This window comes from Monocercomonoides exilis, assembly GCF_001643675.1.
Source record: "Monocercomonoides exilis strain PA203 chromosome Unknown scaffold44-821271, whole genome shotgun sequence".
NCBI classification, from domain to species: domain Eukaryota; phylum Preaxostyla; order Oxymonadida; family Polymastigidae; genus Monocercomonoides; species Monocercomonoides exilis.
Window position 1 is genome coordinate 290,634 of NW_027150589.1, and position 26,005 is coordinate 316,638.

At 37.5% G+C, this 26,005-nt stretch overlaps 13 protein-coding genes across 13 annotated transcripts; 9 read left to right on the forward strand and 4 right to left on the reverse strand.

Annotated features, from left to right (window-relative positions):
- Window positions 1–1,086: 1,086 nt before the first annotated feature.
- On the forward strand, window positions 1,087–1,386 carry MONOS_5075 (uncharacterized protein; the record flags this gene model as incomplete). The annotated part of the gene is made up of 1 exon (XM_067875195.1): window positions 1,087–1,386. One exon carries the CDS (start codon window positions 1,087–1,089, stop codon window positions 1,384–1,386), a length of 300 nt encoding a protein of 99 aa, XP_067721905.1.
- Window positions 1,387–3,874: 2,488 nt separating this feature from the next.
- Window positions 3,875–5,072, forward strand: MONOS_5076 (uncharacterized protein; the record flags this gene model as incomplete). The annotated part of the gene is made up of 5 exons (XM_067875196.1): window positions 3,875–3,881; window positions 3,904–4,043; window positions 4,146–4,255; window positions 4,379–4,675; window positions 4,766–5,072. 5 exons carry the CDS (start codon window positions 3,875–3,877, stop codon window positions 5,070–5,072), a joined length of 861 nt encoding a protein of 286 aa, XP_067721906.1.
- A 30-nt stretch (window positions 5,073–5,102) lies between these two features.
- MONOS_5077 (uncharacterized protein) lies at window positions 5,103–5,672 on the forward strand (the record flags this gene model as incomplete). Its single annotated transcript, XM_067875197.1, has 1 exon — window positions 5,103–5,672. The coding sequence occupies one exon, from the start codon at window positions 5,103–5,105 to the stop codon at window positions 5,670–5,672; it is 570 nt and encodes a 189-aa protein (XP_067721907.1).
- A 17-nt stretch (window positions 5,673–5,689) lies between these two features.
- MONOS_5078 (uncharacterized protein) lies at window positions 5,690–6,100 on the forward strand (the record flags this gene model as incomplete). Its single annotated transcript, XM_067875198.1, has 1 exon — window positions 5,690–6,100. The coding sequence occupies one exon, from the start codon at window positions 5,690–5,692 to the stop codon at window positions 6,098–6,100; it is 411 nt and encodes a 136-aa protein (XP_067721908.1).
- Window positions 6,101–8,910: 2,810 nt separating this feature from the next.
- Window positions 8,911–9,507, reverse strand: MONOS_5079 (uncharacterized protein; the record flags this gene model as incomplete). Its single annotated transcript, XM_067875199.1, has 1 exon — window positions 8,911–9,507. The coding sequence occupies one exon, from the start codon at window positions 9,505–9,507 to the stop codon at window positions 8,911–8,913; it is 597 nt and encodes a 198-aa protein (XP_067721909.1).
- A 1,426-nt stretch (window positions 9,508–10,933) lies between these two features.
- On the reverse strand, window positions 10,934–11,671 carry MONOS_5080 (uncharacterized protein; the record flags this gene model as incomplete). The annotated part of the gene is made up of 1 exon (XM_067875201.1): window positions 10,934–11,671. The coding sequence occupies one exon, from the start codon at window positions 11,669–11,671 to the stop codon at window positions 10,934–10,936; it is 738 nt and encodes a 245-aa protein (XP_067721910.1).
- Window positions 11,672–12,735: 1,064 nt separating this feature from the next.
- On the reverse strand, window positions 12,736–14,601 carry MONOS_18047 (uncharacterized protein; the record flags this gene model as incomplete). Its single annotated transcript, XM_067871027.1, has 5 exons — window positions 12,736–13,075; window positions 13,230–13,303; window positions 13,792–13,893; window positions 14,161–14,309; window positions 14,451–14,601. 5 exons carry the CDS (start codon window positions 14,599–14,601, stop codon window positions 12,736–12,738), a joined length of 816 nt encoding a protein of 271 aa, XP_067721911.1.
- Window positions 14,602–15,714: 1,113 nt separating this feature from the next.
- Window positions 15,715–16,533, forward strand: MONOS_5081 (uncharacterized protein; the record flags this gene model as incomplete). The annotated part of the gene is made up of 3 exons (XM_067875202.1): window positions 15,715–15,880; window positions 16,006–16,212; window positions 16,286–16,533. The coding sequence occupies 3 exons, from the start codon at window positions 15,715–15,717 to the stop codon at window positions 16,531–16,533; spliced, it is 621 nt and encodes a 206-aa protein (XP_067721912.1).
- A 2,519-nt stretch (window positions 16,534–19,052) lies between these two features.
- On the forward strand, window positions 19,053–19,499 carry MONOS_5082 (uncharacterized protein; the record flags this gene model as incomplete). The annotated part of the gene is made up of 1 exon (XM_067875203.1): window positions 19,053–19,499. One exon carries the CDS (start codon window positions 19,053–19,055, stop codon window positions 19,497–19,499), a length of 447 nt encoding a protein of 148 aa, XP_067721913.1.
- Window positions 19,500–22,367: 2,868 nt separating this feature from the next.
- Window positions 22,368–22,649, forward strand: MONOS_5083 (uncharacterized protein; the record flags this gene model as incomplete). The annotated part of the gene is made up of 1 exon (XM_067875204.1): window positions 22,368–22,649. One exon carries the CDS (start codon window positions 22,368–22,370, stop codon window positions 22,647–22,649), a length of 282 nt encoding a protein of 93 aa, XP_067721914.1.
- A 2,022-nt stretch (window positions 22,650–24,671) lies between these two features.
- MONOS_5084 (uncharacterized protein) lies at window positions 24,672–24,944 on the reverse strand (the record flags this gene model as incomplete). Its single annotated transcript, XM_067875205.1, has 1 exon — window positions 24,672–24,944. The coding sequence occupies one exon, from the start codon at window positions 24,942–24,944 to the stop codon at window positions 24,672–24,674; it is 273 nt and encodes a 90-aa protein (XP_067721915.1).
- A 103-nt stretch (window positions 24,945–25,047) lies between these two features.
- On the forward strand, window positions 25,048–25,290 carry MONOS_5085 (uncharacterized protein; the record flags this gene model as incomplete). Its single annotated transcript, XM_067875206.1, has 1 exon — window positions 25,048–25,290. The coding sequence occupies one exon, from the start codon at window positions 25,048–25,050 to the stop codon at window positions 25,288–25,290; it is 243 nt and encodes an 80-aa protein (XP_067721916.1).
- A 304-nt stretch (window positions 25,291–25,594) lies between these two features.
- On the forward strand, window positions 25,595–25,869 carry MONOS_5086 (uncharacterized protein; the record flags this gene model as incomplete). Its single annotated transcript, XM_067875207.1, has 2 exons — window positions 25,595–25,630; window positions 25,681–25,869. 2 exons carry the CDS (start codon window positions 25,595–25,597, stop codon window positions 25,867–25,869), a joined length of 225 nt encoding a protein of 74 aa, XP_067721917.1.
- Window positions 25,870–26,005: the final 136 nt, after the last annotated feature.

Genomic DNA, 26,005 nt, shown 5'->3' on the forward strand with positions numbered 1-26,005 from the left:
TGAGAGTGTTAATGATTCGAAAAACTCCAAACATTTATTCTGGTTGAGGGAATGCTTAAGTTGAAAGATATTTTTTTATCTAAGAAAAAGAATTTAAAGAGGAAAATGAGGAAAGGAAAAAACAGAAATTGGGAATGCCATATGTTTCTTTTTTTGTTTAAAAGAGGTGAAGGGTCAAGTTGAATGTTTGAAGGATTCAGTGGAAACTGCTTGCCAGAAGAATATGCAACCAAAGAAGAATAATTCAGATTCATGTGTGTTTCAACGGAAGTCTTTGAATTTATTATCGTTAACCTTCATTATTCCAAATATCAAATAATTTCATCAATAACATCTTCTTTTTCTTCTTCATTTCCTTCGAACTGCAATGATCTTTTCCTTCCTTCTCGTCCTCACTTATCACTGGCGGGGATTCAAATCAGAAACACTCGAAAACGCATTCTTTCACCTTCTATGAAATACTGCTTCACATGCACCTTGGAAAGCAAAGGTTAATTTTCATCTTCTCATCGTTCTTCTTCTTCCTCTTTTTCTTCCCACGGATCAAGTTCCACTTTCTTCATCTGTTTCATCAATCCGATTTGGAGCAGAACGCCGATCTGATTCACTATTCTAGGGGTAGAGAATCGAAGAGAAGAAGGCGGTAGGAGATGATCAGTCATCATCTTCTTCTTCCACATCGCCTGCGATTGACCCTTCGGATGTCTCGGAGGAGGTGATTTCATACACTTCGGAAGCAGCGATGGACAACAACGAGAGATGTCTGAGAGCGATTACATCTGAAGAAGGTGAGGAATATGTAAATCAAAAGAAGTAGCTCTGAGGTTACAACGAACTAGGTGAGCGGTGTTGTGTCAGAGTGTTGTCTGTGCATAAGATGTGGCGCTTTCTGCGACACTTTCAGTATCGCTGGTGGTGCAATTTCCTTCGCTTGCAACTTCAGCTGGAATGAATTCCAGGAGCAAGCAAAGCTTTGATGCGTTGAACATAACTGCGCTCTAATCAATCAATGAACTGTTTGATCCATCGTTGATGTGGTTGGAGATTGTTCGGCTGGAATCGTGATCGCTGCAGTTGAGGAGTGTGATGGCGAGGCATGACGACGAAAAGATGGGGCAAGGAGTTGCAGCATGCGAAGTGGGAAAGATAAAGGAGAAGGCACCGGAGGATATAAGGCTGAAAGTGGAAGATGTGGTTATGCTGACAGGAGTGATTGCGCTGGATGTGCTGGAGGAGCGAGAAGATGAAGTGAGAGGAGGAGGTGATGGAAATAAGGAGAAAGGATTGTATCCGACAGCGCACAGAGAGTTTGTGGAGAGAATCAAAGAGAAGCAGGGGAAGTTGGAAAGTGCAATGGTACTGTTGGTTGGTAAGCACTTGGGCTGAGTCGGCTGAGGCTTGTGAAGGCGGAGACACATGAAGAGACAGACAAACAGTAATTAACAGAAAGTGAAGGATGCAGTTCTTCTCCATCCGATAACATCCAACAGGAGAACAGGAGAGCAGAAGAAGAATCAGCAGATGGGTCTTTGGATATAACTTTAGATGGAAGTTCAGATGGAGAAAAGAAAGATGAGGAACAAATGCAGATATAGAAGAATGATTTGGCGATGTTTGAGGAGTCAGAGATAGAGAGAAGTTCGATTGATATTGAGAAGGAAGAGGAAGAAGAGGAAGAAGAGAAAGCCAATGGATACATGAAGTTTATTTTTAAGGAATATGAGGAACAAGCAGAAAGAGGGGATAATACATGAGGTTTTGGAGAAGTGAACACGGAAGTTGGAGCTTCAGCTTCACATTAAAAAGGTATATTATCACAAACATAGTCGAAGTGGAAGGAATAGGAAGAGAGGGTGAGGAAGAGAATGAAGAGAATGAAGAGATGAAATTTCTCATGAATTTTCATTTGAAAAAAATGGAGATAAGATGATTGGAAGCCAACTGTTGCACTCAGCATTATTAGCTATATTGCTGTTCCGCCGTCTTCGTGTTGGAGTTGTTGAACCACATTGCTGGAATGGAGATTGGGTTATGACATTGCCACTGAAGAAAACATCGTTTCCTCTTCCATTAGTTGCGGTGATGCCATCGAAGAAACAGTAAGTGATGAATTTTTCTCCACGTATCCAAGAATAAAGAGGATAAAAACAAATTGCAGTACCTCCGTATGTTGAAGAGGCAGTCAATTTGTTGTTTATAAACTGACACTCAACGATTGAAAATAGTTTTGGCTTAGCTCCTGGAGGGTGGTGAAATGTAAGAGAACAAGCAGAATTTCCACCAGAATTTGAAATGCACTTGCATTTAGAAAACAGGAATTGAAAATTTGTATAATCATTTCCGAGACCAAAATACCAACCAGTTCCACACCAGTTTGTGATTGAACAGCTTTCAACTCTATTTTCAGAGAATGTCCAAACAGAATTTGATTGTGGCCAGCCAACGAAAGCAGCTCCTCCATGAGCCGCAGTACAACTTGTGAAATTGGATTTTGCGAAATTGACATTTTGCAAATATCTGCAAAATAATGCTCCACCATGATCACCAGTTGAACAATTGTTGAATGAACAAGAAGTGATTGTGAGATTTGCATTTGTGCATTCAACATAAAGTGCACCCCCATGGCCAGTTCCACCATTTGAATTCTCCCATATGCACCACTCGAAGCGATGACTGTTTTGATCGAATGAAGTCAGTCTTCCAAGTTTCACTCTTTGAGATTCATTTCCTTCATATACAACAGGAGCATTTGGTGAAGAGCGTGTTTGGTGGAGAAAGGAAGTTTTGAAGGCAGAAAGAGAAGTGAATGGGCAGTTGATGGAAGGGAGAATGGCGCCATCGATGGGGTTGTGGGTATGGAGGAAGATGGATGAGTGGATGGAGATAGATGACTGAAGGGAGAAGGAGGGGATTGAATTGGTGTTGGTTGAAGTGAACCTGAAATTTGATTTTACAAAAACAAAAGTACTTTTTTAACTGTAATCTGGTCTCAATTTGCATGAAATGCCTTTTGATTATTCTAGCTTTGTTCATTTTTATGATGGTTGTTGAAACGATAAGTTAGAAAAAGAATTCTTTTTTATCAATAAAAATTTTCAATTATTATAATTCAGATTTATTAAAAAAGAGTGTCACAAAATTTTTTCTTTTCTTTTTGTTTCTGAATGTTTTGTATTTTGAAATAACTTCATTGCACTTTGTTTAAAAAAGATATCTTAATTAAAAAATGTACAGTCAGAGGATAATACCAAAATAATATAAAGTACCTTTATTTATGTATATTTCACACTTTTTTTGTATCCAAAGAATTTTTTGATAAGCTTTTTCGTGAACTGACCGTTATTTACTGAAAACGTAAATCTTTTATTTGTTTTCAATTCCTATAACTGAATACATTTGTTTTCTTGTTGTTGATGTCTCAAATGATGTTTTTTTCTTTTTTCCCCTTTTTGGTGGATATAATGCAAAACAATGTTTTTATCAAAAATTCTTTTTACGAATTTTGAAGATAATACGCAATGCCAAAACCGCGTAGAAAATATGATCATCGTTTGAAAGAAGGAAGCCACAAGCGGGAAAGAGATTCAGGGATTTTTTGGTGCATAAATTCGGGACAGCCTTTCAAAGAGATTTTTCCACTAAGCTTAAAGCTTCATTATCTGCGAGTGAAGCAAAACTTGAAAGTGGAGCCGAAGCTTGAGTTGACGAAGAAAGAAATTTCAGATGATATTTCCTGGCTTGTGACAAGTGGCGGGGGTTTTAGCAGCAGAGAAGAAGGACTCCGAACATGGAAGATTAATGGGATATTTCCCACAGTTTTAGGGGGGTCGTCGTCTGCCGGATGAGGCAAAATCGAAAGTTTGTGAAATTGATTATGAAATGTTTGATTCGAAACAATTACAGATTATCTTGTCTTTCTTCCTCAGCTCATGCAAGTTATTGGAATCTGCGAGTCTGTTTCGATGACACTCACGAATCATTTTTTGGAGAGCTATTCGGATTACAACATTCGTTTTCTGAGCTATCAATTGGAGTTATTGCATGTATGATGAGATTATTTTTTAAAAAAAAGTTTTTAAGAACTTCCATTTTGACTATTATTCTGTGTTTGTATGTGCGCTTGCTGTTTGTACTGTTTTGTCCAGATGAATTTGAAAGCATGCGCTCCTTCGTTTTGCTCTGAATTGGAAGGACGCTTCAAACTATTTCTTGGAACTTATGACAATTACCCCGTGGATAGAGAAAAATTGAAGTGGTTTGTGCTTTTGCCTTTTTATTTAAAATGATATCTTTGTTGACTCGTTTGTTATTTCTGTTGCTATTTTCTGTATTTCTACGGTGCTTCGTAAACAACATGCTTTTCACTTCATCAACGCAGGCTTCAGTCATTTGTTGGGCGTGTACTATCTGGCTTCTTCAGCCTTGCAGGTGCTCAGCGTGCTGTGTCATCAGCCTCTTTGCAACCGATCGGATCAGAGGAGCCTGCGATCCCCATTGCAGAGCGAGAGAGGCGGTTTATTGAGTCGCTGGGGAAGCAGCAGGAAACACATACAGCCAACGATCCACGCTTTCCTGCACAAATTCCAACTGAGTTACTACTCCCTTATGCAGCATGCTCTCCTCCCTTCCCATCTGCACAGCCTCGCTCTGATTGCATGGGCAGCTCATTGGATAGGTAAGACAAGACAGACACTTCTCTTTCAGCAGCCAGAGATGGAATATCTGGTTCTGTTCAGATCCCGCAGATTCCTCTGTCTTCAAACAGATCGTCCTGTTCATCTTCCTTACCTTCTTCCAATTCTTCTTCCCATCCTCCTCCTTTTTCTTTATTCTCATCATCGTCATCACCACCATCAATGCATTCTGCAGCTTCGCTGAACGTGCATTTGAACTGTTTTCCTCTTCCCCAGAGGCGCATTCCGCTCTGCTTCAGCACTTCGTATGGCTTCCGCGCTCTGGCTGTGCTGAACAGGGTAAATGACGTGAATGGGCATCGAATGAGAAATGGCGGTGGAAGAGGGAAGGAGCTTCAAGGTGCATTGCGTTCATCAGCTCGCTTTATGACACCGTAAAGAAGCGAAGAGAGAGAAGTTCAAGTTCAAATGGAAGATGCAAAGAAGGCGGATTTCAGGAGCAAGTTAAGCTCAGAGCAGAGGAAAGGAAGACAGCAGGAAGAGCCAAAGGCGAAGACGAAGAAGAAGGAGAAAGGCGAGTTTTGTACATCGCAAATTGACGCTTTCGATACAAGGCAGGTGCAGGCAGCAACAGAAAGGAGGAGGAGGGACAGGGGAAGAGAAGAAGGAGGTGATGAAAATGATGATGAACAGCAGCAGACATTTTACTCGTTCGACAACACGCTGTCGTCTGCCAGGCTGCACACTCAAAAAATCACAGCCTCCTCGACAATTTCTTTATTCACTTTTTCTCGCTTGCACAACACACAATTGTCTTCCTCTTCTGTTCTTGTTGACTGTTCACCGAAGCCTCTCGCGCTGTTCTCCCTCTACCAACTCCTGTTCACTCAAACAAAAATTCATCTGCACATCCAGCCCAATTTTTGCATCTTTATCAAACATGTCTTCTTCCTCTCATTCTTCCTCACCTTCTTCTACAATTTCTTCCTTCTCGCTTCCACCGCTTGTGATTGTGTCGATCCCTCGTGCGATTCTTAGGAAGAGCAGATTGGGCAATGCAGGTGTGTTTGCAAGCAGCAGCGTGTCAGCGACGAGGGGTGTGCTTTGAGCCACAGAGTATCCTTCTGAACTATGCGGCATATGTGGCTAGCCAGGGGATTCGGGTTGGCGGTGAGAAGGAGGGGAAGGGAGAGAAGAAGGATGAGAAAATGAGTACAAACGAGTTTGTGAGTGATAAAGATGAAAAGGAATCGTTGTGTTTGACAGATAAATGCATCGATAATGAGAAAGATGAAGAGGAAGAAGAAGAAGAAGAAGGATTTGACAAAGATATTAGAAAGGCTCAGAAAGAAAGAGGAGCAAAAGAAAAGAAGAAAACAACAAAAGAGAAGAATAAGCCTGTAACGATTCTGACCACTTTTTGCTTTGATTTTCTGCCTGAAATCAAAAATCGAAGAAGGATTTAGCAGCACATTAACGAACACGATCACTTTCTCAACATTTCCATCTGCAAACACATCAACTTCATTCACTTCATCATTTCCCACTTCTTCTTTCTCACCTTCTTCTTTCTCACCTTCTTCTTTCTCACCTTCTTCTTTCTCTCCTTCTTCTCATTTGAATTCCTCCACCACATCACAGCCTTCTTCCCACTTGCATTCTTCATCTACCACACAATCAAATGATTCTCAGCTTTCTTCTTCCATTTCATCTTTGTTCGCTTCATCCTTCTCTTCATCCTTCTTTTCATCCTTCTCTTCCTCCTCTTCCTCTTCCTCTTCCTCTTCCTCATCCTATAATTCCTCATATTCCTCAAATTTGACTGTCTCTCCTTCTTCTTCTTCCACTTCTTCCTCCTCCTCCTTTGCTCACCTCATCGCTCACACAGTGGCCAATGAACTGAGTGTGAAGGTAAATTATGTTTCAAGAGAAGATTAACAAGTGATTGGAGTTATCGAGGAATATAACGAGAAGAATGACACAGAAAGTGCTGGAGAGGAATCAAGCCACTTCTGAGACATTTTCAAAAGGAGAATGTTTAAGAAACAGAGTTGAAATGGAACGAAGATGTGGAGAGGATGGAAAAGGAAGCTGGAAGGAAAAGCGATGAGAAGATTAAAGAGAGCAAAGACAAGTTCGAATCAGTTTTATTCGTTGATTATTGATTTTCTCGTATTTTATTCAACGTTTGATGAAGCAACTGAATCGAAAAGAAAGGACTGATCTTTTTTTATGATATTTCAGTTGAAGAAAAAAATAAAGTGAAAAAAAACCAACTTCTTTCATAATTTAAAAGTTATTTAATCTGATTATTGAAACAATCTTTTAAGCAAACTGTTTCAATAAATTTTTTCAAAGTGTTCTTTATTTATTAGGATAGTTTGGCAAGTTGAGAAATTTGATATTTATTTTTCACAGTTTAATTTTTTATTATTCACATTTTTTTTCCTTGATCAGTTAATACATTTTTCGCTGAAAACATAAACAGGTATGTTTATATATATATGAACAAAACAAACAATGTTGTGATTATTTAAGCTATGTTCTTTTAAAAAAATCGATATTTAAAAGATGATCTTAAGTTCCACAATTATATTTAATATTTCATTTTTTGATCTTTTTTTATGATGTCAAAAAAAATCACCCATATAGTCTTTCAAGCTTTTTATGCACAAAGCACATAAAAATTACTTCACTCGTAACTTTATTTCGCTTTCTCAGATTTTGAAATGAATTTGATTTTCATATCCGTAAACAGGCATCGTTGAAAACAAAACATTAAGTTTTCCAACATTTTTCGAATGTCAAAAAATGGATTCATTTATATTGAGTTTTTTAGTCTTAAAAAGTCAATGAAAAGTGCATAATTTATCAATGAAAATGCTTGAAGCAAAATATTTTGTCCCATATGAAATACAAAATTTTTCTATTTGGGTGTTTTTTTTTTTACATCATAAAAAAAGATCAAAAATCGAAAAAATAAAATCTATTGTGGTATTTATTGATCAAAGAGTCAAATTGATTTTTAGCAAGTATTTAATTTTTATTTCTGTAATATATATTTATTTTATTTTATTTTGCAAAAAAACATACATTTTTTATGTTTTTTGTAATTAAATGTTTTTTGTCAAGTTTCAAAAAAAAAAAAAATGAAAAATCAATCTTTAAAAGGAAAATAGATATTTCTAAACTGGAAAAACAAAACATTGAAAAGAAAAAATTTAAAATAAGAACAATAAAAAACGATAAGAAAACAAAATTATTAAAACCAATTTATAAATAATAGTTATTTCTCTTTTTTCTTTTCGTCTTTGAACAGCTAACAAATTTCCTTTCCTTTTATTTGATTCAGAAGCTTCATCAAACGTTAAATGAAATCGTGGAAAATTAGAAAAGCTAAGTTCAAAAGCTTGTTCCCTCACATAACTCTGATAAAAATTGTTGCAAACAATGGAGCCGATGCTGATGGCTGTGGTTTAACACAGCAAAACACTTGTGCCACCATCGAGTATGCCCTCAACGGCTTCATTTCTCTCCTCCAAGATGCCTCCCTCACTCTCCTCACGTCAACATTAGTTCCTCTTCACATACTTACCTTCAGCGCGGTTGACACAAAAACAACAGGAAATAATGACTTTTTTCTGATTTCCTTTTGATTTCTTCAAATTCTGATAATTTTCCATATCATTGAAAAATACATGAGACTTCATCGCTTCTTCAACTGAAGAACATATCACTTAATTTTACCAAAATACTTAACATCAGCTCAAATATAAATATTTCTTCGATGTTTCCTCTTCGAATTTTTCTTCTCCATCAACTACAAATTAAGCTCATGAAAAAAGATTCATTGCTGTCGTATCTTCAAAAGAAATATATTCATATATATCAAGCAATTTTCTTCAGATTATATTTTCTTCACCTTTCCGATTTCAAATTGTTCGTATCAAATAAGAGCAAAAATCTCATATAATTTCTCTTTAAATATGCCTTTTCCTCTCGATTCCTTTTCTTCATCATTTCATTTTCAACAATTCGATGTTGGTTCGTAGCTGCGAAATCTGCAGAATGCCATTTTTGAAACCCAGCCATTCCAAATAAAAATCGCTTCAATGCCCTTTCTGTTTTCACTGCAAATGCTTCAGCTTCCAAATGAAAAAAGTCAGAGGCAATCTCTATTTTTTGTTGCGTGCCTGATGTTCGGCTATTCTGGATCAATGTTACCCATTTCATCTCCGTGTTATGTCTGGCTGAAATTCTATTTCAGAATAAATAATTATCTGTGCTTCTGAATAGGAATGAAAGAAGAGGCCTGATGATGAATTTGACGGGAGCTGAACGAAAGAGAAGGAGACGAAGATAGAGCAGGAAGTGAGAGTAGAGAAAGAGAGCCAGGATCAGCAAGACTAGCAGAAGATAGAAGTTTAGCTTGGGACTGCAGTGAAGGAGATAAAGATGTTCTGAGAGAAGAAGAAGATTGAAGTTGGATGTTCATAAAAAAGGATGAATCGACAAGTGAAGAGGTGCAACGAGAAAGAGGATGAAGAGCAATGTTTGTATTTGCAGAAAAATCAGCAGCTGAATCAAAAGGCGCTACCAAATTGAGTGAAGGATATTTCTGCATCAGATCCATCGCCATTGAATTCTGCGATGTGAAGAAAGATGCCAACTTTGAGAACGAAAGCGAAGAAAACAACTTCGACAGAGCATCTCTTCTTCCGGGCACACTGCTCTGATTGAATGTTCTCTTTCCTCTTCCTCTTCTCAACTCCGCTCGACTCTGCCTCATCCGGCTCTTCAGCGCATTCATCAGATCCAGCCATGCTCTCGTTTGCCTCGCATCGACTGCTGCAAACACAGGCACTTTCCTCATCTTCCACACAAATTGCCCGTTTTACTCGCTTTTGGTGCGAACATAGCGGCAGGGCACATCCTGTTCGTCGCTCAAATCTTCCAGGTCAGAATTAGCGAGGTCATTCAGCGTGCAGTCCAATTTCCGCTCTCTTGTCAAAATTGGCATTTGGCTTTCTTTCGCCTCTTGTTGCACCTCGCTTGCCATTTTGTGCTCTTTCTGGTTTGTCGGAGTGTCTGTCTCAAGGTGCGGTTGTAATATTCCTTAAACGCTGCTAAACAGATCCTTGTCTTTTTCTTCTTTCTTCTTCCTTTCCTCTCTTTCTCTTCTTTCTCATTCCTCTTTTTCTGTATTTCCTGTTATTTCATCATCCGAAGCAGTTTTTCTCTCTGATCATCAGATTCCAATGAACAATCCTTGATCTTCGCTTCTTCATCTTCCACTTTCCCTTTCTCATTCTGAAACTCATCTTTCATCTCCCTTGTCACTTCTTTGTTGAAATTCTTCATTCCCATAACACCCAACGTAACCCCTTCTCCCCCTCCTCCTCCAACAGCAGGTGACAGCGATATCGTTAGTGCACCTTTAGCACCAATCTATATCTTCATCTTTTGGCTTCGCACGTTCAACACATCTCACCAACCCCTCTCCATCCCCAGTCCGTTCGCTTTCCTCGAGTAAAGTGAATCGTTCCAAAGGCGCCTCTTTCTGAAGAATATTGTTTAGGCTTTGGAGAATGTGAAGATGGAGGAGAGGGAGTTGTTTTTGCTGCTTTTGCTATGAAAGAGGCACGGGCTTTGGCTCATTGGAATGTATTTCGTCTTTTCTGCCGTTTCTTATTGATTCTTTGGTGTTTGTATTCTTTTCTGCTTCTGTTTGATTATCTTTGCTTCTGAAGCAGCTTCTTTGGGGTTGTTCATTGAATCCTCTTAAATCACTTCTTTATCATCATCTTTCGTGTTATCTTCATATCCTTTCTCTTCTTCCTTATTTCCATTTTCATTTAAAGAGTTATTCCCTTCTTTCTCTTCTTTCCCGTCTTCTTTGCCATCTCCTTCACTTTTTGAAGCACTCACATTAATTCCTGGTCTTTTTATCTACTCGTCAATCGGTGCAGGAGAAAGCAACAGGTTTGGTCTGACCATCAAAAGCACTTCGTTCACAACAAAATCACGTTGAAGCTCAAGCGCTTGGAAACACCACTGAATCAAACACTGTTTTTCTCTCTGTTTGTGTCTCTTTACTCTTCGCTCTTCTTCATCACTGATGATGGAGCTGTTGTAAAGGCATTCGCTTTCTTCATTTTACTTCGGTTCCTTCAAAGAATTTCTTTTCATCAATGATAAACTCTCGTTTTCTTCTGCTTTTGCTTTATATTCATTTTCTTCATCATTTCTTTCACTATCATTTACAGGCTTTAATTCCTTCGTCATCTTAATCATTTCTCTTATTCTTCTCTCCTCTCTTCTCTCGTTCCTTGCTCCTCTCTTTCTTTCCTTCGCTCTCTCTCTCTTTCTCTTTCTCTCTTCCTTTTCTCTAGATTCTCCGAATACCGCTCCACCATCCGAAACTCGGCAAACAGCAGCAGCGCCTCAAACACATCTGGCGGGAGAATGAAATATTGTCGTTTCCTTCTTTTTCCGAACTGCTGCCTCATCCTTCTCATATGCTGCTCTTCACCAGTCAGGAATTTGTTGTGAAGCAATGTACGCAACAAGGAGGAATAAGAAGAAGAATATGAAGCGCCAGAAGCAGAAGCAACTTGTGAACAGCGGTTGAGATCTCGTCTATGGAGATGATTGTGTATTGCTCTTTTACAGCGCTCCATGACAATCTCAGAACGATGAGGTGGCTTGGGGTGGAGAGAGAGGTCAGTTACTGCTGGAGAAGATGAGGAAGATGAAGATGAAGGAGAGGAAGAGGAAGAGGAAGGAGAAGGAGATGGCCGGCAAAGAGAAAGAAAAGATTCATTCGGCAATGAAGAAGGAGATGTGCCTGTTGATGTGCCAACGCCAGCAATTGAATGAGTCAAAAAGGTTTGTGTTGAATTTTGATTGCTTTTTCTCTGTCTTTGTCTTCGTGACACATAAGACGGATTCTGAAGGGTTACTTCTTGTGGCGGAACGAACATAGGAAGCAGCAGATGCGGCTCATGTTTTCTTTTGAAAGTCTTCGATGATTTCATCAATTTCTGCTTTTTCTGCTCTTTCTTGTGATGAATTCACTTCTGACTGTTCGGATGAAGAGGAAGATGAAGAAAAATATGATGATGATGATGATTTCTGTGTTGATGTCAATGATAATGCTTATTTCTGTGACTATGCCTGTTCTGTTTCATTTGTCTGTTTCTATCTCATAAACGTTCGCACACCGGAAACACATATCCTTCTGTCAAATCGCCTTTCATTGGAACAATCTGCAACCAAACACCGAAGGCTCTAGTGTTTGCTGATTGGAGCCGAGAAGTGGTGGATGCTATAGATTGATGTGAGAACAGCTTCAGAACAGAATTTGGTGTAGAAGAAGAGGCTGAAGAAGAAAGGGTTGATATTTCATCTGCATTGCTCCACAGATATCTCTTTATCTTCATCTTCAGTCTTTTCAATTTCTCTTCCTTCTTTTTCACTTTTTCTCTCTCCTTCTCTCTTCCTCCTTCTTTCTCTAAATAACCTCCATATCATTAATGAATTTCTCATTTGGGAACAATAATTTCTTCAATTCATCATCCGACGCTGCTGTTAGCAATATAAAATAAATGATGCAAAAGACTCCATTTTTCTGTCTATTGTTTTTTTGTTAATAAATACCTGTGCTTGAAATACCCAGCAGCTGTGGCACAAATTGAGTAAAAAGGAAGAAAGAGACGACTTTTTTGATTGGGGAGCTGGCTGCAGATGCGAAAGTGGTTGAATACGATGGGTAGAATTAAGCGATCTGCCTAATGATGTCCTTTTGGTGGAAGGAGGTTCTTGCAAAAGAAGAAGAACGTTGGGATGAGTTGGAAGATGTTGAAGATCTGCAAGAATCCACATATTGATGGCTCGTGGCAGCTCTGGTTGTGCTTGTGATGTTACACAAAAAAGATGTTCTATCTGTCGAGGATATTTGAGGAAAGAGAGCATTTGGTGGAAGCTGAAATCATTTTTTGAGGCAAAGTGAGAAAGATGAGAGGAGGAGAAGGAGATCTGTGGTGTTTGAATGGAGTGTCATTCACAGAAGATAAGGAGTGACATTGAAAGAGGAGAACTTTTATTGGAAAGAGAAGATAATTCCTGCATTTTGCGATGTGCATTTGACTTTTTCGATCATGGAAACCACAAAGCTGTTTGTGTATGACTGATTTGAGAAGGAAGAAGAAGAAGAAGGCATTGATGACGAAGAGAAGAAATGTTTAGTGGTCTGTAAGAAGAGGAAGTCTCGTTTCATGTGGAATGAACAGTCAGCTGCAACACAGAGACAATAGTGGAAGCCAAATGCGCAGAAGAGTATTCCCGGTTCAGTCTTTTTCATCAGCTCTGACTCCAATGATGACACAAACGGTGGTAGGTGATCGTGGAGGAGACCCATTGCCCACTCTAAAAAGAAGAAACTGAATGAAATTATAACAAAAAAAGAGATGGTTCATATGTTTACGTATCAATTAATAGAAAAAAATGAAAATGAGAGTTTGAATAAGTTAAAATAAAGAATAACAAGAAATATGATAAAAACAATGAAAACAATAAGATAAAAATATGACAAACATTATCAAGTCAGGAATAGCGCCTTCATCGTATCTTGTACAGAGCTTATTAGCAATTGTTTGAATGAGTCCAATCTGACTGGAAAGATTGAATGAATCGGTGATTTTTATGCAGAGGTGGCCCAAACAAAAAATTCGATGAAGATTGTAAATAAACACATCATATAATGACCGATTCGATAAACTCACAAGAAAAAGATGAAGTTCATAATAAATGATGGAAAAAAGTTCTTAAAATTACAAAAATTCAAAAATACATTAAAAAAATAAACACACAATAATTTTTTGTTATTATTAAAAGAAAAATTCAACTCACACCTCATCGCTTCAGATCTTCTCCATTGCAAAAGGCGATCCGTCTGGAACTCTTTTCTTTTCTCTCGCTGAGTTAAGAATCTCCTCCGCCTCCTTCACCATCTCCGCTTTCATGACTTATCTCTTCTTCGAGAAATTTGGCAACATTGAATGGAAAAACTCAATTTCCACGATAATTGCTGTATTCACTTTCTGTTCTTGCAAAGCTTGCTGCTTTGGGTGCATTCAACTTTGTCTCTTCTCCAAACTCCTTCTCTTGTGATACGAATAGCGTCTGCTTCCCAATCGCTCCCATTTGTCAATTCCATCTTCATCTTCATCAGCGCGTCTGCCCAACTCGACGTCAACAGCTTCAAATCAAAAACAAACAGACTTATCCATCTGATGCTTCCATTGCTTCCTCTTCCTCTTCTGCTTCTGCCACATTCATCATTAACTGGTCTGCGTGTTGTGACTCATATACAATCCACGAAGCATCCACATTCTCTTCTGTAGCATCTTCTCAGGCTGTGCGGTAAACAGTTCAGGTTAGAGAACTATGCAAAGGGGTCCTTACCTAAAATGAGTTGGTCGTTTGTCGTTCACTTCTCATCGACAGTGAGTATGCAGTCGCAAACAATCCAGTTCTTGTTCAGCGCATAGAATAGGTTCGTGTCCACTTTCCGCACCGCACACAAAACAAAAAAAACAGCGAGCACTCGATGTTCGCCTGAAGTATCCTCGTCGACTTCTCCTGCTGCAGCCAACTGAACAAGTTCATAGCATGCTGAGGATCAAACAAAAGCGGTGGGGCAAGCACAAGAGAAGAGATATCGCAGTTAACATGCTAAGTATTCTTCGCATAAAGTGTTTATGGAAGATGTTGACCTTCTCCTCTTTGTCATCTGCCTCGTCCCTCTTGTCAAACATCCTTTAAACCACAGACACTCTTGACTCCATTCCTCTCCTCCTTTCCTCAGGACTCTTATTCCTTGTTCCTCATTCTTCTTCTCCTTTAGGAGCGATTGCAGATGGTAGATCTTGTCCAAGTTTTTGTTCTTTGTTTCCTCAAATCGCATCTTCTTTAGCTGAATACGATTTGTGACTGGAATTAATGATAAATCCTTTTGCTCCATCCTTCCATTTAGCCTCCTCAACCATCTGTGCCTTTGTGAAATTTTTCTGTTTCTTTTCTTTTCTTTTCTTTTCTTTTCTTTTCTTTTCTTTTCTTTTCTTTTCTTTTCTTTTTTTCCTGCCCCTCTTTTTCGTTCTCAATCTCTTTTTCTGTTGCTCCTTCCACTTCCTCGTTTTCCCAAACCTGTTCCATTACCTTCCTCCTGCTCCTCTTTTTTCCTTTCTTCAGTACTCTCATAGCATTATTCTCTGGAAGAACCTGTTTCAAACATTTCATCAAATTCACGAGTTCGATGAACTGCTGTTCGATGATCTCGTGTCTTTGGTTTTGATCTATTCAAGCAGCTCCATCTTCTGCATCATCTTTTATTGCGAAGATGAAAATACTATTATGCAGCAAATGAAACTTATACAAAAAAGACATTATTACAACCATGACGAAAATTGCGTGAAAAAATTAAAAAATAAAAAATCGAAAGGAAAAAGAAGAATACGAAGATGATGCTTGTGAAGATTATTGGCAATTCAATTGCAATACTTAAATAATAAATTACAAAGGCAATATTCATCAACTGAACGAAATATTAGAAAATTGATTTATCTTATTTTTTTTTTAAAAAATTTATAAATTGAAAAGATCATGGCGTTTTTGGGATTACAATTTTTTGCTCAATACAGCATATAATGATATTTTCAGCTCATTAAGCATAGAATATGCGACTTTCTGTGTTGACCAAAATGCGCAAAGAATTTGGTTTTTTTTGATCATTAATTTTGGAAATGTGATATTTGTTTGAATATAATTCATTTAATTTGTGAATATTATTGCTTTATTAATGAAACATGTTATCAGTAAATAGTTTTGTTGTTTTTATCGTTCAAGTCGAGGTTATTAAAAAATCTGAAACACATATTTCTTATTTGAGCAAAAATATTGATAATTGTTATTGTTTATCGAAATTTCAATATTGAAAATACAATTAAAACAATAATTGTTGAGCTGTGAAATTTTTATTAATTGATAATAATTCCATAATAAATTGAAAAAAATCACAAATATGTCATTTTCTAAACAAGAGTCAACACTAAATTCACGATACAACGTTCTGTGGAAAGAAATACAACGCATCGGTGGAAATGACGTTGATTCATTGCTCGTCTATTTGTTTTACAACTACAGAAAATCATCTGCAGTTATTAATGATTTACTGAAATCCTTGAATGGTTTCGACTTCAAATTTTTTTGATTGATAATAACTTATATTTTTCTCTTGTAATATTAATTTTTTATTTATATTTGTTTTTTTGTAAATAAAAAAACTCAGAATACTACGAAATACTTCTTTAAGATCTCTCAGTTGTGTACAAGCACGCAAAATTGCACACGCAAACGGTGATCCTTCAAGCACTTACGCGCAATGCATCATTATCTGAACTTCTGGACTATGGATTTGACATCACTGAAGGAAAGTATTATTATGCAAAACAAGCTCTCACAAAAAACCAAGGATTTTTAATACCTGCACAATTGCCTCACACACCATCATGTAAAAGTGGTTTGTATTGTATTTTTCTATAATTTCATTTTTTTACTGATTTTTTCTTTCTTTTTTTTTTATAATTTTTAAGGTATTAATGAACAAGATTGGGTAAAGGGCAACAATTGGATGTTGGCCCATTCCACAGAGGCATCAACTTCACTTCAACCAGCCAAGAAAAAACCAAAAAAAGTTCCTGTTTACGCACAGTTCATTGAGGAATCTGCATGGGACGATATTATCATTGCAGAAAAAAGAAATTCAAATAAAAAACAATCTTCGTCATCGAAAAAAACAAATCAAAGAGGCGACGATGCCAATGTCATTCCATTTGTTTAATCTTCATCTTTAAATAATACACCTTCTCAAACAGTAAATAATCCAATCAGCACTCCACTTCTTGCTGAAAGAAAGACAACAAAAATTAGACAAAAATTTCCCATTTCATCAACATCTTTTTCCTCTCCTTCTCCTTCTCCTTCTCCTTCTCCTTCTCCTTCTCCTCATCCTTTTCCTCATCCTTATCCTCATCCTTATCCTCATCCTCATCCTCATCCTCATTTTTCTCATCATCAATAACTTCTCAGACTTCAGCTTCATCTTCAATCAGAAAGAAAAAGAAAAAAACAATGAATACTTCTCCAGAAGACAAAGCAACTTCATCTTTTTGCAACGAAAATATGTGGGTTAGCGGACAACTTATGGAATATGTCACTTCACCCACTCTTTTTCCTCCTCATGCGTTCCAAAATCCAGTCTCATCTTTTTCAAAAGAGAACAACATTTCAACACAACAACAAAAATCATAGTTTATTACAAGAGATAATTCAACAAATTTTGATCCGTTTATTTCTTCTACATCCAAATCAACGGCTGATGTTTAAAAAATTCACACCTAATACTCCATTAAAAACAGTAAAAGGGTTGGCAAATCTTGGAAACACATGTCACTTGGCATCTCTTCTGCAATGCTTGTCCTCGATCTGCAGTTCAAAACCAACGATCCTCACAAAATCACATTCAAATAAGACATTATCTTCTCGAATGATGAGTATTTGCAATCAAATCCTCAAAGATGGAACAAAAGTGCATTCATGGATCCCATCATTTGTTGGCAAATGGGAAGACTTTTGCGGATATGGAAGCAAACAGCAGCAGAATGTTTCAGAAGCTTTCGAAAATCTTCATTAATTGTTTGAAAAAGACGGATTATAAAACAAGATAGTTTCAATCCAGTTATAATTTCACATATAAAATGCGTGAAATGTCAAAAACTCACATCACATATCTACAACATCAACAATAACATAATCATCAATTCTTCATCTACTCACAATGGTTTATCTTCTTTATTTTCATCTGAAATACCAGATGTGAAAAATAGTGTATATTGTGAAGAGTGCAAAGAAAAATGCTGTACTGCTTGTTGGGAGGAAATGATTTCATTTCCAGAAGTACTAGCCCTCTCCCATGAATGTGCTGATCTTGCCAGTTCTCCACCTTCTCGAACACTTTTAATCGAGACTGACATGCCGAACAAACGTTCGTTTTGCTAAGGATTTGCAAATGAAAAAGATTCAACATTTCACAAACACAACAAAGAAACAACGTTCTATCATTTCATTGGTCAAGTTCTTCACAAACAGTTTGATAACAGAAATGGTCATTCCATTGCTGTTGTGGTAGGAAAGAAAAGATTGAGCAAGATGTGGATCACCTGTAACAATGATGATATTGATGAATTTGACAGTGATAATTGGGCTAAGTTCTGGAAAGAACTTTACACTCAAGGTTTCACTCCGTCACTCTCATTCCACATCAAAGAAAAAACAAAACCAACATTTTCGACAATTCAATTTGGTGGTTCCTCTTCATCAACTTCCTCTTCACAATCAAAAATTATCAACAATTCATCTGCAGAAACAACTCCCCCATCATCGTTCATCACACCACTGCTTAGTTCAACTTCCAGTCCACAACTATCATCATCAATAACAACTAACTATGGATTGGAAGTCCTTAAAGAAAGAAGAAAGAAAACGTGCATCTTTTCTCCCAACGAAAAGAGATTAATCTTCAAGCCCAAGACGAAATTATGGAAAGAGTTTTCTGAAGAAACGAACATCAAAGTTTCTCTTTCCCATTTCCACATGCTGACAACTAACTTCTCCAAAGCGAAAAGACGAACGGATCTCTGCGGAATGTGCGAGAAACTCAACTATCTGGAGAATAAACTCAAATCTTCACAAAACAAAAATGGACTTTCTTCTGCTGAGTTTCAGACTCTCAAACTTCTTCGTCAACACCGACTTGTTGCTGAAATGCAACGAAAACATTATCAATCAACTGTTGATAATCTGAAAGAGGGAGAGGCAGTCTTCGTCTTCGACTTCAAAGAGAAATGGAAACTTCCCATCAGAAAAAATCAACTTCAACAAGAATTCTTTGATTACCAACAAGTTTCTCAATTCACAATCATCTCTCTTCAAAAAATTAATAATCAACAAATAAAACGAACATTCAACTTCTTCTCCTACTGCCTTTCAAATGATCACAGATTTGTTATTGAGTGTCTGGAATCTGTGATCAAAAGACACTTCTTCTCAGACACTCACACTTTTAAGTTCTTCTGCGATTCGGGTCCACACAACCGAAATCGCTTCCTCCTTCACTTTATTTTCTCCAAACAATCCAAACTTCTCAAAAAGAAAAATACACAACTCTATTTCTTCGCTTAGCACCACGGAAAAAATATTTGTGATAGTGAATTTGGTGCGTTAGTGAATGCAATCGACAACAATCTTTCGACTGAACACATCACCACACTTCATGATTTGATCAACTTCTTCGAAAACAACATGAATACTTCGACATCTACTTCTTCAACTTCACAATCGAACGACTTCTCAACATCATCATCAAACTCTTCACCATCTTCAACATCTGTCAATAACTTTGAGCATGAGAGGTACTTTGAAGAATATGTGCCGTCTCAACAAATCTCATGGCCGTCATTGTCAGTCCCTCACATGAAGGACTACTTGTATTTTGAGCGCAAGGGCTCATTTGTCTGCGCATCTGCTGTTGGATATCTTCCTCAACGCTCTCTGGTTGCTCTCGAATCTTCGACAATGAAAGAAAAAGTTCAACGTTCAAGAAAGTCATTTCACTCTGATATCACATCATCTGACCCTTCTCTTCTTTTTCAATCTTCTCAAGATCTTCTTTCAAGGAGATTTGAGCTTCTTCTTGACTCTTCTTCTTTTAATGAATCTCAAAATTGTATTAATGGTGTCCCTTTTTGAGAAACTAGTTGTTGTGTATGCTTAGCTGGCACTCTATCGGAAGGGTGCTGGACATGACTGTTCGTATTAGATATTGCAGCCTTCGGGCTGCTTTATCCGGACCTGGATACGACGAACAGCCTCCCAGGTGCACAACAGTTGGAATCCGATTGTTTTCTTATGCTTTTTGTCCCTATAATGTCCCTATTATTAAATTGGTTATTGTCCCGCTTATATTTGTATTTATCGAGATTCATTAGAAGAGAGAGTTGTGAAGGAATTCATTGATCTTTGAGTGAGGTTTTTGGAAGGGAGAGTTATTGAGAGTGTGAAATGTTGTTTTATCATTGTGTCTGTCTTTTTTCTTTGTTGAATTTGATCTTTTTGAGTCAAAGTTAGGGAAATATCAGAAAGGGGTGAGTGGATGGAAAACAGAGGAAAAATAGACAAGTTGGTTTTTGAACTTTTAATATAAGTTTTCTTTTTTGTTTGGAATTGTCTTTGATACCGTGAATTTGTTGTTAAAGTACTGTTTCTTCTTATATTTTTCATTGTTCAAAATTGTTGATATTTAGTTAACATTTGGTGATTGTTTTATGATGATGTGATGGAATAATGTTTTTTTGAAAGTGATTGAATCTGATTAGAAATATTCTGATTGTTTTCAATTTTAATAATGATTAACATCATGAAGTGCTAATGTTATTTATGTGTTATTTTGTTTTATGATTGTTATCAAAATGGCAATGTATTTATTTTTCTGTTTTTCTTTTCACTGAATATTCATCAACTGTTGTTACTCAACAATGAAGATATTGATATCAAAACAGTTATATATTGAATAGAAGAATAATATTAAGCATTTTCGTTCAAAAACAAAACATTTTTCAAGAGACAAAAATTGCAATGATATTTTACTGATATGAGGTGTTAATTCAATGAAATATGTAAAAACTATTTTTCACCTTATTTGAAACGAACAAATTTTAATAACGGTTTTCTAAAAACTTGTAAGCATTAATAAAGCAATAATATTCACAAATTAAATGAATTATATTCAAACAAATATCACATTTCCAAAATTAATGATCAAAAAAAACCAAATTCTTTGTGCATTTTGGTCAACATTGAAAGTCACTTTTTCTGTACTTTACAAGCTGAAAATATCATTATATGCTGTATTGAGCAAAAAAATTAAATGACCAAAACGCCATGATCATGTCAATTTATAAAAAAATTTTTTTTGAAAAATAAAGAAAGATTATCAATTTATCGATATTGCATACAATTGATGAATATTTGATTTGACCGTTAAAAAAATATATTGTTAGCATGCAAAATATATAACAAGTGTGCTTTTTTTTTCGTGTGTTCACTCCAATTATTTCTTCATTTGAACAATTCATTTTCTGATTATCTCAATTTCTAATTTTATTTGTTTTTTATGAAAACAGTTCAGCATTTATCTATTTTTTGAAAAAAGGTGCGCATTATTTCAATGAGTTTAATGGAACACCTTTCTGAAAAAACTGCTTTTTCTTTTAGTGTTGTTTGTTGTTCGAATGGCATTTCACTCTCTTTGATTATCATCATCAACAACAACCGACCCCAAATTATCAATCATAGAGTCGCTCTAAATGCTACCGTATATGCTTCTCCATCCAATCATCATTCATCAGGCTCGAAGGAGTTGGCTGATTCAAAAATTCACTGAACCGAAAACAATGCCAAGTTTCACGGTTTATGTGAAACACAAAACATCCACAAGATCATAAAGAAGTTTCTCGAGATCACATACGAAAAAGAGAAGATCATACAAGCGTGATCATGCAAATTCAAGTGAAGCTCGCCAGAACACCAAAATCTACTGGATCTGATGGAATTCAAAGAGCTGTGAAATAATATTGTTCTTCATCTGTTTCATTGTCTTTTTCCTCCTCCTCCTCTTATTCTTTTTCGTTATCGTTTTTGTCATCTTTGATATTTTTCTCTTCATCAAAGTGGGATTAGATGTGAAAGCCGCCTCCACTGTTGGAAAAAGACATGTATTACAAGCACAACTCCATCGCAACTTTCTTTTTTCAATTTTTTTTATTCCATCATTTTTTAAGGGAGCATACTCAAAAACCGCAGAGGCTATAGGTATATCTGCGTACGACAGGAGGCTCAATCCAAAGAGAAAAGCGTCAAAGGAAATTTTGCTGGAAGGGCAGATGCTGGAGACTGTGTGCTTCTTGCAGAGCGAAATAAAGCTCGTTGATTTTTCTCAGTTGGTAAAGGGGAAAGCAGAATTCGAGGTAAGAGGGTACATAGCGACCGGTATTAAATTTATCTAAAAGAAGAATTATTGACATTGAAAAACCCATTTTCAGATGTTAAAATTCACAAATAGGAGAAATATTCGATTAAAAACTGAAAATTTTTAGTATTTATAAAGCAGGAGTTATTAAAAATTAGTGATCAAACCCCTAAGATATATTAGAGAGATACTTTCTTTTAGGTTTTTATTGGAAATAAAGATTTTCCTATTATCAATGTGTTTATTAGGGTTATGTTAACGTTAACTTTTAATATAATCAACCGATTAGGGTTTTTTTTATTTAAGGTGGGGAAGTTAACATAATTAAAATTACTGTTGGATTTAAAAAAATAGGTTTTCTCAGCTTAAAATCACTGTTATACGAAAATCACTTTCGAAATGTCATAATTGCATTAATTGAAAATTGTATAAATAAATAAAAACATGTCAATCGATTTTTTTTACCGGTCGTTATCTGCCCACTTACCGAATTCGAAAGACAAACTGCATATTTTGCACTCAAATCAAGTTTGTGTTCATACGCGATTTCTGATCGGGTCGACAATTTCTACGATCACGAAAGAGTGTTCATGAGCCCATATGACGTAATAACTGCGATACAACGTTCTGTTTCAAATGAGCTTTGCGTGACTGACACGGAACCCTCTGTCATTTCTTCAGAGCCCCGCAAAAGAATTAGAATAAGTTGTAGATTCGAAAAGAGAAGCGTTGAGACAACAGTCCGCAAGCTCATTGCAGAATCTTCCAATCTGCAAGACGTTGAGTTGACTGTGCCGTTTGCATGTCATGAAAGCCCTGAGCCGCTCGATGAGTTACTCGCTCAAACATCGAAAGAGAATGCAACAGCATAAAATGCGTTGCCTATTGCATCATTATTATCAACAGCATTTACTATTTCCTCGGAGCCCGGTTCTGCATCCTCCTCCTTCTTCTATTCCTCCTCACTGCAGCAGCAGCTTGTCTCCTCTCTCTGTCTTCTTAATGATGTTGATCACGCTTCTCTACCACTCTTCAAAGCAACACTCGCTGGAAGCCTAGGGTGCACTCAAAAAGTGTCTGCCACACGCTCTGAAAAAAAACAAGCAAAGTTCGACTGCTCTTGTCTTATGCGAATATCCTTTATCTTCTTTTTGTTCATTCGTCTGAGCAGTCTTTTATGGAAGAAAAAGATATCGCCAGACCTTCTGAGATATGCGTGAAGCAATGAGTACTCACAGCGATGTGTGTTTAACAGCATTGAGCACCTCCAGTTCCTTAACAAAGTTCACGAATTTGAAGGCTGGCTGGACATTGTGACTGTTCGATGAAATTCATCATCTTTCTCTTCTTCTTCTTCATCATCTTTTTCCTGAAACATCTTGAAGAATCAACTGTAATTGTGTGAGGATCGTTCATTTTCCTTGATGAATCTTTTGAATTTCTTTCTCATGCTGTTCAAGTTATTCTGACTGCTGCTGCTGGATCTTATTAAAATAGGCGAATGAGAATAATTCAGTTAACGACAGCTGCTGTGGTACTGTGTGAAACAGCAATGTGGGAGATAATGCAAACATGTGCGATGGCATGGTAGTTGTGTGGCGATTCAGAATGATCTAAAAGAGTGGAAGGAGACAATATGTTAATCACAAAGGATTCACAGTTGGAGATGGGGCTAGATTGTTGATGTGGGTTGGAAGTTAAGGAGAAGAATGAAATGGAAAAAGATGCGGAAAATGTGAAGAGTGAGAAAGAGACTTCAGAAGGAGGAATGGATGAAGTCAATAGCAGAATGAATACAAAAAAAGAGGAGGCTGAAGTTAACGTTGTTGATGGATTTGATTGTGACATAGGAATGGAGAATAACGAGATTGAGAATGAGAGAGAAGTAGATATGAATGTTGAAAGTGGAAAAGTTGAAATGAAAGGAAAAGAAGTGAAAGAAAGAGACCAAAATTTTTTTCTTCAAAAGGATAGATGAAATGAATAAAAGAAGAAAAAGAAGAAGAAGAAGAAGAAGAAGAAAGCACAAACCCACTGTTATAAGCTACAAAGATCTGATGCAGATTCTCAGTGCGTTGATTAATAATCACCTGGATGTGACAACTCAGTCGCTGAACAATTAGAAAAAGCCATATTTTACAGCTTTTTGTGCATTTTCAGCTAGAATTTATAAACCAAGCACGTCTCAAGTGAAAGATGGTTGTTCTTCTGGCTTGGTGAAGCTGTTGAATGAACATTTATCCAGAATTGTGAACGCCATCACGGAAGAAAAAGAAGAGGAGGAAGAGGAAGTTGGAAATCGTTATAAAAATTAGATGATGGACGTCAAAGGTGTGGAAGAGAATGAAAGTTGCGTGATGTGCAGCGCAAGAAGCGCTGGTTTATAATTGTTTATGTTTTAGATGGGAAAGAATTTGGTTCGACCTTCTCTTTTTCTTTGCGACAATATTAGAGTTCATCATCATCATCTTCTTCTTCTTCTTCCTCTTTTTACTCTTTCCAATCTTTCTCTTCTTCTCCTTCTTTTCCCCTTCTCATCTTCATTCTTCGTCCTTCCTCCTCCTCCTCTTCTTCTTTTTCTTCTTCTCCCCCAACCCCACTGGCGATAAGCCATCAACTCCACCTCCTTGTGTCTGGCGCGCTTTGAACATTTCAACAGTGGCCACTTCTCCTCTGGACACGCACCATCGCACAGCGCTGGCTGAATTGTGTTATCACTTTGGCCTCTGCTGCTCTGCTCCGTAGGATACAGACGATGCAAAGGATACATTAAGAGAAATGAAGATCTCATCGAAACCTCTGCCACCTGAGATGAAATTGTAAACTTCTTCTGATTCTGCGTCTTCATTGGAATTTGCTCCAGTATTTCGGCAACCCTCCGCTCCTTCTTTCTCTCATTCCTCGTCCTCTTCCCGCTTTGAAATCGTTGTTTTCTGCTTCATTGTGTTCCATTCATCATCTTCTTCTTCTCCACAATCGCCTCCTCCATTTTTATTATTCTTTTCTTCGTTGTCATCACCATCAATGCATTCTGCAGCTTCGCTGAATGTGCAATTGAACCGTTTTCCTCTTCCCCAGAGGCGTATTACGCTCTGCTTCAGCACTTCAAACGTCTTCCGCGCTCCGTCTGTGCTGAGCGGAGTGAATGAGGTGAATGGGCATCTCATGAGAAATGGTAGCGGAAGAGGGAAGTAGCTTCAAGGAATGTCACATTCATTCACTCGCTTTTTGATACCGCCAAGAAGCGAAGAGAGAGAAGTACGAGTTCAAATGGAAGAGGCAAAGAAGGCGGAGCACAGAAGCAAATTGTTCACGAAGCAGAGGAAATGGAGAAAGCAGGAAGAGCCAAAGACGAAGACGAAGACGAAACAGAAAGACGAGTTTTGCACATCGCAAATTGACGCTTTCGACACAAAGCTTCCACAGGCAGTAACAGAAAGGTGGAGGAGGGACAAAGGAAGAGAAGAAGGAGGAAATGAAAATGATGATGAACAGCAGCAGACATTTTACTAGTTCGACAGCACATTCTCATCTGCATTGCTGCCTGCTTAAAACATCACAGCCTCCTCAACATTTGCTACTCCTCCTTTAATTGTTCCCACACACACAATTGTCAGCCCCTTCTGTTCTTGTTGGAACTCCGGCGAAGCCACCAACTCCTTCATCTTCTGTAACAGACTCTTATTAGCTCTTACTGAAGTCGCTCTGAGCACAGAACATTTCCAACCCCTCTTTTTCTCTTTTTGCTCCAACATCTTCATTCTTGTTGCGTTTTTTAAGTGCTGTTCTCGAAAAGAAGATATTTCGCGATTTGAAAATGCTTGGAAGCAAGAACATTCGAATCAGGGGCAATGTATTTGAATGAAAGTGAATGGTGCTGAACAACGGTGAATATGTTCCAAGCGGATTCGTGAAAGCGATGTTGAATCCACCTGCATCGGAGCAGATGAAGTTGCTGTGGGAGAAGTGGTAATTCCACACGGCAAGGCTGTTGTTGGTGGACTCACAGTTGTTGGCATGTGCGCAACTGCTGGTCTTGGAGAGCAAGATGTTAGTGAAGAAGGAATTCATCATTCCAAAGAAGCTTCATGACAAATTTGACATTGAATAAGAAGAATGGCGCTGTCTGCTTTAATGGAGAGACCTGTTGCGAGAGATGTTAAACGGAGTTGCTAAATCCAACGTCAATCACGTACAAGACTGTGAAGTACTGAAGGAGGAGAAATTT